The sequence below is a fragment of the Paraphaeosphaeria sporulosa genome (assembly GCF_001642045.1).
Source record: "Paraphaeosphaeria sporulosa strain AP3s5-JAC2a unplaced genomic scaffold CC84scaffold_7, whole genome shotgun sequence".
NCBI classification, from domain to species: Eukaryota; Fungi; Ascomycota; class Dothideomycetes; order Pleosporales; family Didymosphaeriaceae; genus Paraphaeosphaeria; species Paraphaeosphaeria sporulosa.
Window position 1 is genome coordinate 578,148 of NW_017253366.1, and position 12,314 is coordinate 590,461.

The following is a 12,314-nucleotide window of genomic DNA, read 5'->3' on the forward strand; positions in this document are numbered from 1 at the left end:
CTGAGGATACAACCGACGAATCTGAGGATACAACCGACGAATCTGAGGATACAACTGACGAATCTGAGGATACAACTGACGAATCTGACACCAACGACGAGACAGAGGATACCAGCGAAACCGAAGAAGGCGATGACAACTTCGATGAAGAAGAGCCCGAAGAGTCTGATGTGCCAACCTCCTCCTCCGCCGCCATCTCGACTCCTGGACCTCTCGTTCCCACACACAGGCCGTATGCCCCTGGCTCCCAGCACTCTTACGGCTCTGGAAACGGAACCGGTCCCTTTCCCGGAACTGCAACTGGTGCGACTGGCTACGCTTCTGGAACTGCCGTGTTGCCCACTGGAACCGCTCCTGTCTTGCCTACAGGAACTGCGTCGCCCATCGAGCCTTCAGGCAGCTATGGCGCCGGAAACTCTGGATCCAACTCTACGATCGTGGACATCCCCACCCCCGTCCCTGAGCCTTCATCTGGGTACGGCACCGGCGAGAGCGGAGTGAGCTCAGACGTTGAGGCTTCTACCACTGCTGCGCCCGCGACTCCTTCAGGCAACGGGTACAGCACTGGTGAGGGCGAGGGCAAGGTCAGCTCTGATGTCGAGGCATCTACGACTGCTGCGCCCGCCGTCCCCTCAGGAGGATCTTACAACACCGGCGGCGAGGGCGGCGTCAGCTCAGACGTTGAAGCCTCAACCACCGTCTCCCCCGAAGAGCCGTCCCTCCCCATCCCGACCGGCGATGCCCCAGCAGTCACCCCCTCCGGCCTGTACCCAACCGGCGGCGAGGAGCCCTCGGGCATCTACTCCTCCGCCGACATCGTCCCCACCAGCGACGCCGCGCCCGCGTCGCCCTCAGGCAACGGCTATAACGCCGGCGAGGGCGAGACACCTGCTACGACCGCCGCCCCTGCCGAGCCTTCAGGCGATGGGTACAGCACCGGTGGCGATTCGGGCGCTGAGTCCTCCGCCGAACCCGCAGTCCCCTCTGGCGGTGTTTACTCCATCCAAACCGTCGCCAACCCGCCCGAGACGCCTGCCACGACGGCGGCCCCCTCTGGTGGCGTATATTCGATCCAGACGGCCGCAAACAGCCCCTCGACTACGAGCTGCACGAAGACGACGCTCGAGAAGCGCGCAAGGCCGACGCAAGCCACTGTGTTTGTTTGGCCTCAGTGAGCGCTTTTGACTTGATGGATTAATGTTGCTGCATGCATGTTTGGCGCTGGCTAGATTTGGGCTTGGATTTGGATTCAATTCTACACGTCGGGATTTTTGAGGTGTCGTCCATGTAGACGGCATCGATTGCATGCATACCCTGTGGGTCTAGATAGTCACAATGTTCAAACACACTTCTCTATGTTCTGGTCTGTCGCTCTGCGTTAGTCTGACTCTGATGTTGTTTGGGAGTGAGACGCGACACGGGCCGGGCCTGGAGTTCGGAGTCCTGTGCGAAGTCCGGTAAGCGCAATTTCCGCGATCGAAGGCGAGCTGCGCACGTAACCCATCTTGTGATTGCGGGGCGTATGGTCGCGAGAAAAAGCGACGTCCGTTTGGCTCCATTGGGGTGGTAACGTGAAGGCCGGCATTTGTTGCGTCGATTTGATGGCGCTGCTATTGTTCGCTCGCATGAGTCTGCGCCTTGGTATCCGACAGGATCGATCCCTGCCCGGATTCACACCACTGTTGACTGTTACCATACAACTTTATTGAGCGGTGATGTTGCTCCCCACCAGCATTGGAACAGCTTGCCCTCCGCACGTGCACCTCGACGAGACTACCCATCGTTGCAGAAGTGAAGAACTCCTAGGCAACACGAAGCAGCGCCATGAAATAGCCGAGCATCGTTTGGAGAAGGCACGACGCAGAGAGCACCATGACTCGATACTCCTGCATGTTTTAGCACCATTTGGAAGTGATGATGTGGAGAGAAGATTTGCGTAACTTTGGCCTGGTTTTGCACTACCTTGCCGGGTGGTCCTGGCAACTACGTTGAGGCACTTCACCACCATGCATTGACAGCTCCATTATCTGGAATTGTATCGTATCTCAATTTACTCCAATTCAAAAAGGACTATGACGGTCTTCCATGGGGTAATTCTGATCTTCGTCATCAGGTTCGGTGTCTTGTGCTCGACGAGGAGACGTCAAAATCTTACAGACGGGTTGTCGATGTGCTCTAGCGAATCGAGCCGCTCCAGAACACACCATAGACTGCGCAGTTTAGACCTTCTAGAAACCGCAGAGCCGAGAATACCATACTTGCCCTGCCACGATGTTTTAGTACCTTTTAGTCATGAGTGTGTAGAGAGAAGGTCGGCGTGACCTGGGCAGCTTTTACAACTAGCCGAGTGGCCTACTCGTCAGCTTGGAAATATGAGGTTGAGACGCATCACGGAACTTTGATAAGCTTCCTGATCGCTAAACAGCTCCCATACGCATCTGGCCTGCTGGTTTAGTTAGTTCATGTACAGCGTCGATGTAAGCTTTGGAGCATGGAACACACCTGCAAAAGACATAGGTTTCTCGTTATCTACCCTTGAAGAACGGCAAGGGCCTCCCTAGTTATGGAGTTCATGATTTGGAAGTGAACCGAATGAGGCATGCCAGACTTTGTTTTGACTGTTCGCTTCCAGAGGAGCAAACATAAACTTTCCATGCTGCCTTTCCCTAGGGGATGTATTTTCTGTGTTGTGCGGAGACACGACATAATACCCGTGGTATTTTTATATGTAAGGCTATCCAGTTCTTCACTGAATGACGATGGTGTTCATTGTTGCTTAACATATATTAATGCACGGGCATACCTGTACCCATAAACCTCAAGCCCGGATGATATCAATTGGCCTGAGAATAAGACTAAGAACGAGTCCACACATGACAGACGTCTTCCGATTATTATGTTTAGGATACAGTAGGCCTCCCAAATGCACGCAGTCCCGGGATCGATAGTTATGGGTAGATGGAGTGGAAAGAAATAGCGGGGATTTGGCGAGCTTACGTCCCATGAACATTTACTAACCCATGGTTTTTTATGTGCAGCGAAGGAATATGCTGATAATGGTCATCACACGAGGGCAAATGTTGAAACGTCTTAAGATGCCTTCGAGAATTTGTTCTCCGGACGCGTTTCGCTGGCCACGGAGTTATGTTGGATAATCTACGCTGACAAGCTTCCGCGTGATACCCCTAGTGCACAGTGGCCCACACAAAAAACTGGACCTTTACTATACCTTGTCCTGGAGGAACTCACTATACTATACAATTGTAAAAGTATAATCGAACTTGGCTTTGTCCGATTTAGGCTAACTTATCTAGTCTGCACCCACACCTCAGAATAGCAACGTCACCATGACAGAAGCATATGATGCACCATATTCTCCGTCGCCGAGCAGGGCCAGCCAATCTACGGCCCTAGATGAAGCCATCACCCTCAAAGAAGTCCTGGACCGTCTACGTACGCCTAGTAATCATAATACTACTGAAGATGTCCCGAAGCGTGAAGGATCGTTGCCTTTATTGCGTGAACGTAGGAATTGTAACCTTTAGATTGACCTCGTTTGAATCTGATCATTGCCCCCTATTACTTCTAATCTTTGGGAATGGGAAGTAGACATACCCGCCTTAGACCCACATGGTAGTCTTGAAGTGCAGCGGGTGGTTGATTTCAAGCTGCGAAGGTTAGCTGGTCTAGAATAGAATTTATCTAGTAGTCCTAAGCTTGGCTCTTTAGCCGCGCCTGAGTTGAGCCCACCTACTGGCCCTGAGGTGCAATGGTTAGCCTCTTATCCCAATATAGCTAACATTAATGATATTAACGCTATATAGTCTCCTCTCAACTTATGCAAGTTCTCGCATATTTTTGGTTCATCTGACAACGATTCCAACGATATGGGATTAGGGGGTCTGGCCTACAATCTCATTAACGGCACTAACCATGTCACCCCGTCTCTACCCACCCTAGACGAGATAGACGACGCCAAAACTACTATATAGCCTTTATTTCCTACCCCTTAATCCTACTAAACCCCTAAAATATAGCCACCATCTAGAACTAGTATAACTATCTAATAGTATAACCACTTCTAAATCTATAATAAGTACTACGTTAGCGCTGCCACCATTACCCTTATCTCACGCGACGCCTCCCATATTCTCACCTTATTATCTGACCCCACCCACTCTATGCCTATAATTTACGCCAACTATATCACCTATATGGCAACGCCGCAGCCTATAAATATTACCACCACTATTATATCGCTCGTTATGCACCTCTTCTTCCACATTGCCGATGGCCCCAACCCCTATCTCTGGATGGCGGTTCGCAAGGAAGGTGGCCTAGGGCACGAGTCTAAACTATACAATACCATCTACCCGCATCTACTAGAACCTGCCAAGCTCCATTCCCGCGGAAGGTTTATAGAAAAGGTTAAGGCCTAGCATAGGATTAGCGCGTATTACGCATTCTTTACACACCAGCTTAGTCTTAGGGCACTGATTTACGTAAGAGACTTATTACACCCTATAGATATGAGGAGCTATACGTAAGGCAGCGATAACTATTATAATACGTCTAAAGAGGCGGACATGCACCAACCTAGGAGGAATGTGTAATGGGCTGGGCCCATACACGCGCTGCGTGATACCCGCAGCTGTCAGTCATGTGATTCCGCCCCAGAACCTGTAACTTCTGCCCCTGAAGATCCCTATCAGTATTCGGCCCGAACATGCCAATCCTCTTCTGCCTCTGCCTATATAGCTTGATCGCTCCCTCTCGATAGCTCGTTAGCAATCAATCCCTGTTCTCATGCTCCTCTTAGGACCAGTATTCTGGGCACCATCATCGTGTGTTGCTATCGGGGCCTAGCCCCCTACAGAATGCTAGCCTAACGAAGTATCTCAAGGACGAGGTTAAGATTCTAGAGGAGGCGAAGATAAGTGGCGTAGACGAGGTTATACATACGCTATTATAAGATATATTTAGTAACTTTTTCTTAGGGTTTAACGGCAATGGGTTAGGGGGGACTTTTAGGGGTAGGACGCAGTTCTCTAGGGGGGAGAAAGTGAGAGGGCCTTTTCCTAGGTTCAAGCGGGACGTGGAAGGGGAGTAGGAATATATATTAGGCGTTTAGGGCTTTTATTGCGCCAGGAGAGGATGGAAGAATAAGTACCATACTCTTGTAGACTTGCCACAATTACATATCTAAGGCTTGACTCTAAATAGCTGTGTTAGTGCTGCTATTATCCTAGACTATTTCTCTATTACTAGCTTCCCTGCGTAAGAATTACATCCCGTCTCCTAGTCTACAGACCGAATTACATTCTTCCTACACCACGTCAGTGCCTTCTAGTTTCTCTACCAAATTCCACTCATATCGCAGAAGAAGACTTCCAAGGTCTCGCTAAGGCCTCGCTTTCGCGCTTGTGCACTGCTTCAACTACAGCCTTACCTGCTTCCGATGTCACTGTGACCTGCCGGACCCTCAATGGTGGCATACCCAACCTAGGTCCGTGTACCCCACATCAAAACCTTACATCCCACTAATGCATACTTTAGTGCCATCACACACTAGTTCTAACATTCGCCATAATCAGTTCGGCTAGACGGTGGTTTCTTTTACGATCTGTTCGCTCCAACGCTCAACTCGAGTACCGCAAAATAAGAGATAAGTGGCTGAGCCTTATACCTCTATTACATAACCAAAATTATGCCGTTCGCTGCCACTTTGGCTTGGCCACCAACCGTCCCACGCGACCTATCTAAAATTCGTCTATCTAACGACATCTGCGATCTTAGCTTTAGTGCTTATGGGATAAGAAATGCGAACGCTATATAGAGATCACTTTTCTCACGTGACGTTAATATTTAGACGGCCTTCATGGCCGCCAGCACCTTAATTAAGACCTACAGCAGAGTGCACTAACAAATGAATAGACTTTAGAGGGGATCTCAAAATCGTAAGCTGGCTAGGAAGTAAGTGGCCTATAGAAACATCCGTATTAGGGATCAAGCACGTGTACTAACTAGGCCGACCTCCTACTCTTGTCAATGCGGCGCCAGTGGACGTGCAGGAATGCGAGCTGACTTAGACTGCGTAGACCAGCTCCTAAGTTCTTTGACCCGCACCTATACCATAATTACCTGCTTGAGTATGGCGAGCCACTAGTAGCATTATTAATGAAAAGATTTTTCGAATGATAGAGTCGATGGAGAGCACGCGTGTTTGGCGTTGATATCTAGTAAAATTACCTAGAATCTGACAACAGCTTCCTCATGTACACATCAACCCAATGGCCGGGAGCCTTCTCACCAGGCAAGCATGAAAGGTTCCGCCCCGCCACCCGGTTAAACAAGGCCCTACGAGGGCGTGGCGTGAGACGACCGACGACCGACTACAATTCCAGACCTCTGGAACCGAAGGGATTGCGTTGAGTACAGCATCCTAGGCACCATCGTTCTCCTCTATCGAACGAACCTATCTGGCCCGAACTGAGTTCCTTCGCAAAGGTGCGAGCCTTGCACATGGTAATGGTGATGAATCCCCAACCCGGTCGCACAGCATGGGATGCCTCAGAAACTGGCGGCGGAAAGGAAGAAAACGCGATCCAGCGTATCATGCGCAGATGCTATAGTAGTTCTAGGTAAATTATGCCCTCCAGCCGCCTCCATTCCAGCATTGAATACACTGGCAGATTTAAGCTCCAATGATCCCAAGACCGCCTCATCAATCGTTCACGTCGCCTCATCGACTCGCGGACCCCCGACCACCAAAGTTCTAGCAACCAAGATCCAATTGCTCACACACATCGTCGTCAACATCAACACGTCCAGACTCACGACGATCAAAGCACCCCCCATCGGAGCATCCGTATCCGCAGCACAGTAGCATCCTCTTGCGCCCTGAGGCCCCCAGAACCCGCAACTCCACAGTGCACGCAACCGTCAAGACCAGGAAATATAACTTCCCTCGTAACCCTCTCCCTCGGCGAGGTTTGGGGTGAAAAGGAAGGAAAGAAGGGGGAAGGGTCTCACGACATGCACTTTCCAGGAAAAAAGGAAGATCCACTCCACGGCCAACGTCATCACATCACGCATCCACGAAGACACCATCCACAAGCTCCTCCCAAAAAATGCGTCCCCAATCAGAAGCCACGCTCCCGATGAAAAGAAGACGACACACGTCAGCGAGAAGGAAGTTCTCTACTACGAAAGAAGGGAGAGAGAGAAAGAGAGAGGGAGAGAGTAGACCACAACCAACCCCCGGAAAGGCGGTTCCCTCCCACACAAAAGCAAGGATCGTCCGACATGGCCCAACGACAGCCTGGCACCTGCGCATCCACGCACACCCACCCATCCGGGTAAGGCACGACAAGCTCTCACGAACACCCTCCCTCCCAGAGAGCAGAAAAACCACAACGACGAGATGACTCTCCCTCCGTTGCAACCCGAGGGGAGGGAAGAACGGAAGGCAACAAGCCCGTTGCAAGAGGCGACCAACGCAAGGGAATACGTACCAACGCAGGACCTCCGCCTCCGTGAAGGTCAAAAGAGAAGAGTAGGTCGTGGGTGAAGCCTCCCCCGATCCACGCGCATCGCACCTCCGTACTTCCCTCCACCCATTTCCAAGCAATCTCGCCGAGGTCCCCCCAGGACCCTATCCTCCTCCCGGAAAGCAGAGACAACCACCACGCGGTGGGCAAGAGCAGCTCTCCAGCCGACCACCTGCCCCAGCCATGGGTGCAGAGGAGACAAGGAAGGAAAGGGAAGAAGACGCGACCACGCGAAAGTGGGCAGCCGCACCAGACTTTAGACTCTGCCCGTTCCCCGGGGTGTGGGTGCACGGATCCTCCTCCGATAAGCAATGCCAAGGAAAAAGAGCCCTTCCAGATGCCCACCCCACCTCCGTAGGTATCCCGCCTCCACGTGATCCTCTTCTTTGAAAAAGAAGAAAAAAGAAAGAGCGTGTCGAGGTGAAGTGTCCAACGTGCAACTCTTCGAGAAGTAGTTGCTTACTAAGAGGGTTAGCCCGAGAGAGGAAGAGCCTAAATCACTGGCGTTCCCTAGTTCTTCCTGGCCGTCCGGCCAAGCGAGTCTGTGCACGGACAACACCCATGTAACCAACTCCGTCAGCACTACTCCCTAGTGTGGTTAGCTTTAACCAGTGGGCTATACCCTTACGATGAAAACTCGTCCTCTGCCGCCAAGAATTGGGGCAGTGGTTCAGTTTTTTATAAGGAATCTTAGATAGATGAAAAAACTGACCCCGAGTGAACCACCGAGATAACTCCGAATGAACCAGCTTACTCAGTCCTGACTAAGCATCGCCGCGGCCGCAGAACGGAAGTGCCTCCAAGTGCCGACAAGAGGAGAAGAGGAAAGAGAAGTCAACAAAGTCTGTAGAAAGCCATTCATTCGCCATAACTCCGCCTATCTACGCATTCTATGAACACCACGGAAAGGAAACTACCTAGTTGTAATACACCGTCGAAACCACGCGCTTGACAACCGCGCCCACAACACCACCGTTGCCACTCGGCCCGGGAAGCGCCCCACGACACTTCACCATGAAGCACATCTGCCAATCAGGCTGAAAGGCAAGCTCATTCCCCGTCTCCGTCGAGTACTCCGCGTCCTTGTTGATGTCGACATACACCCTGAAGTCGACCACGCTACCCTGCTGCACCTGGGCAAATCCATCACCGCCTCCCGCGGGAAGATGAATCCCGTTCGGTCCGGCGACATCGGCACTCAACGTCCTGCCAACCACCTTGCTGTCGGCACCAACACGCCACTCCACCTTGCCCATGGCCTCGCCGAGCCCCGAACGAAGCTGCGCGTTCTTCATCGTGCCCGTGGTCGACTGCAACACGGGAAGACCCGACGGGTCCGAAGCGACGCAGAAAGGACCGTTGGCATCCAACAAGCCGGTCTCCTCGAGCGTGCGCAACCGCGCATAGTCGCCATAATTGTCCTTGCTGAGACACCACGCTTTCGGGTCTCCAACGCTGCCATCCGGGCGCAGATTTCCCTCGACCTCCTGGACGAAGCCCTTCCCAGCGCGCACAGGGTAAAAGACAGCCGAAACAGCCAGATCCACCCAGGTCTGGACCGAGAACGTCACCGCCAACCCCTTCACATGCACCTTGCGTCCCTTCCTACGCGAGTCGCGAGGACCCTTACCCGGCCGTCCAGCAGGGGGGATAGCTTGCGTCACCGGAACAAAGAAATGACAAAACGCACTCGCGTTCGTGTCCGACTTGGGATTGTCCGGCAGATCCCCTGCGAGCCACACAGGCATAACCTCCGGATACGAATACATGATAATGATATTCGACTTGCCCTCGCCCACGCGACGCGCCAGCTGACCCGGCTGCTTCTTAACGGATCGCCCAGCACGAGACGACCGAGCATACGGTACACGCCTCCGGCGAAACCGAGTGTCCGCCATCCTGCAGCAAGCCAACGACTCTGTCCACAGGAGCAGGAAAAGAGGAAGAGGGTGAGAACGCGACCACGCGAAAACGGGCAGTCCACCCCAGCCCTTATACTTCCTCCCCAGAAGAAAGTGCACGGTCCCCGGTAATGCCAAGAGAAAAAGAGACCTTCCAGAAGCCCAGTCCCTGGTACTGCCAAACGCAAAGCAGGCGGGGCGAATAGCGCGGGCCACGGAGTAGCCCCACTCGTAGTCACTCCGACACGTCCACATGACCATCTCACTCCGTGAGCACTAGTCCCCGTGTCGTTAGCTTTAACGAAAATGCTATCGCTTAGGTGTAAACCTGACCACGCCGCCAAGAATTGGGGCAGTGGTTCAGTTTTTTATAAGGAATCATATATAGGTGCAAAAAACTGAAATTTGAAAGCCCCAGCTTAGTAAGCTGAGGAATCTCCACAACCATGTGCCCTCTCGGAACAACGTACCTCCGTGCTTCCACATACCATCTCGAAAGCATCACGATGCTTACTAAGGTATCTCCACAAGACACCAATCATCCCAAGATGGTCAATCAACAAGCGAGACCATCACCCGCAACGTCCCGGCGAAACCAAAGATGCAGCAAGAGAAGTGCACCAAAGGAGTCTCAGAGGTAAGGTGTAAAGACCTTTCGGTGGATTCTCACGAGCGTCGAGGTGTACTGTGATAAGCCTGCATAAACACCAACGTAGAATCAGCAACGATGTAAGATCGCACGGCCGTGACAACAACCGATGCAGACGAGGCAAACCTTCCGTAGGAATCGCCACAGAGACAGTTTCCGACGGTGGTGTGATGGCCCCTCCCGACATGCCATTTATAAACAAGCGGACCGCTCCATCAAGAAGCCAAGACCCCTCTCCGCTAGGGGCATCCCGCTCACGCACCGTGATGGAAAAAGGAGAAGGAAGTCGAGGACTGACAAAGCGTCCCGCCACCCACACGTCCCCGCTCCGGCGCAGGAACAGCAAAAAGAGGCAAGTCCACGCCATGAACAAAGCCCTCCGGCCCGAACAGCAGCGAACCACCATACTTGGCACGATTCCACCGCGAGGCAACGTCCCTACCGTAATCGCGCGGATCCCCGCCCCTGCCGGCAACCTGGACCAGCTCCGCCCTCCATCCCCGGAGATCCAAATCCATGGTGCGAACAACACCCGCCCGATGCCTCCACGACGGCAACACGACAAAGACCTCAAAGGCAGACCAAGTCCCGTCGCTCGACGCACCCACGCCGCGCGCTATCCACCGTATTTCACGTCCCCTGCTAGCCCCCCTCCGCAAGGCGCAGAGAAAGAACAGCCTAAACTGAGACTCCGTCAGGCCAGCAACAGACTCCTCCCGGGAGCGAGAATACAACAGAAGACCCCTCCGGAAACGCTCGGGACCCAGCGATGCGGAAGCGGCCGACATGGCAACGAGCCGGGTCCACCAGAAACACTTCCCGGTATTTCAGCCCGAAAGAAAATACCAAAGGCACAGCAAAGAAGTCGACGACTGACGCGGCCACGTCGCGAGAGAGAAAGACGGGGAGCGTCCGCCAGACGCAAGAGGACAGACTCCTCCTGATATACTTCCTCCCCAGAAGAGAGTGCACGGTCCCCGGCGACAAGAGAAGTGCCAAGAGAAAAGAGACCTTCTAGAATACCAGTCCCTGCAATAACCACTCCATAGTCCATCTCTCCGTGATGGTGGGAGAGGAAAAGAGAACCGTGTCGTGGTGAAGTGTCCCACGACGTGCCATTTGTAAACAAGATGGCTTAGTAAGGAAGCGATAGCCGAATTTTCATAGCCACAGAAATTCCAGTTTTCATCGTCTCCCACTGTGGTGAGAAGTTCCTGCATGACGTTGTTGGCAAGTTCGGGGCTACGATACGAAGGATGAGGGAGGTGCGAGACCTTCCAGCAGTCACATCTCAGGGTTGCTCACATTGACAAACCCAACTTCGTCTGTTAACAGCCTGTATCCAAAGCGGATATGTCGCTCGATAGTCTTCCCGACAAGCTGTCATTGCAGATCCTGGAATTGTGATTCTGCAAGGCCCAACGATGAGGCATCGCCGCACACTCACACATTTGGCCACCGTGATCGAGTTGATGCCAGCCCTGTTAACACAATCGTTGAGAGCGTTTGGACTATCCGGAATTTGCCGACTTTGATGGCATCGTTACTCTTGAGAGCTGTCTGCCTCGCTCGTCCAACATTGAGAATTTGCGTATCGTGCACAGTTGTCTTGATAGCGGAGTTATCTCTGGACTTCTAGGCCTCGTCAGACAACTGAGACGATTGGAGCACCACTCCATTGGCCACAAGATACCCGGCCTTATGAAGATAATCAAATTCCAGATTACACACTCCTCATCGAAAGTCTAGCCCAGCACGCCGATACTCTCACATGCCTCAACTTCTACGATGGAATTGATCTCGGCGACCGAAGAAATGGCTCTATAGACTCGCTGACGCTGTTTCTTCAGCTCAAAAAGCTCCCTTTACCATACACCTCCATATTCAAATCGGACGACCTATCCGAGCATACCTGGACCACCATTCTCCCAGAGAACCTGGAGATACTAGCGCTCTGGATAGTTGCTGAGCAAGGTAACCCCATATTTACTGTGACTGCAAAGCGTGTAAACCATGCGTTCCAAATGCTCGCGGCGCACAAGAAGGCCGGATAGCTGTCCAATCTGAGAGGAATACTCCTCGAAGAGTCGTCCATTTCCTCAAGCGACATCGATCCCGACGTATGGCAGAATATTCTTTGGGATGCAGATATCGCTCTGCTGACGTACTGGTTTGGCAAGAGGAAGGGTGGACTGCGACCACGGCTGGGGCTAC

General features: G+C 52.6%; 3 protein-coding genes across 3 annotated transcripts in view; 2 read left to right on the plus strand and 1 right to left on the minus strand.

Annotated features, from left to right (window-relative positions):
• The window catches only part of CC84DRAFT_1165816 (uncharacterized protein), a 2,498-nt gene extending 1,137 nt beyond the window's left edge, over positions 1-1,361 (plus strand). The window contains exon 2 of the mRNA XM_018178801.1: positions 106-1,361. Within this exon, the coding sequence (XP_018033966.1) occupies positions 106-1,175 (1,070 nt within the window). The 3' untranslated portion in view covers positions 1,176-1,361. The remainder of the gene's footprint in view (positions 1-105) is intronic.
• Positions 1,362-8,326: 6,965 nt separating this feature from the next.
• CC84DRAFT_1165818 (uncharacterized protein) lies at positions 8,327-9,893 on the minus strand. Its single transcript, XM_018178802.1, has one exon. The coding sequence runs from the start codon at positions 9,710-9,712 to the stop codon at positions 8,468-8,470; it is 1,245 nt and encodes a 414-aa protein (XP_018033967.1). The 5' UTR covers positions 9,713-9,893; the 3' UTR covers positions 8,327-8,467.
• Positions 9,894-9,956: 63 nt separating this feature from the next.
• On the plus strand, positions 9,957-11,118 carry CC84DRAFT_1260733 (uncharacterized protein; the record flags this gene model as incomplete). The annotated part of the gene is made up of 2 exons (XM_018185007.1): positions 9,957-10,619; positions 10,799-11,118. The coding sequence occupies exons 1-2, from the start codon at positions 10,271-10,273 to the stop codon at positions 11,116-11,118; spliced, it is 669 nt and encodes a 222-aa protein (XP_018033968.1). The 5' UTR covers positions 9,957-10,270.
• Between the last annotated feature and the right edge of the window lie 1,196 nt (positions 11,119-12,314).

Bases quoted from the DNA above. Each gene is read 5' to 3' on its own strand.
- CC84DRAFT_1165818 (XM_018178802.1), bottom strand. From the start codon at position 9,712: ATGGTCATGTGGACGTGTCGGAGTGACTACGAGTGGGGCTACTCCGTG.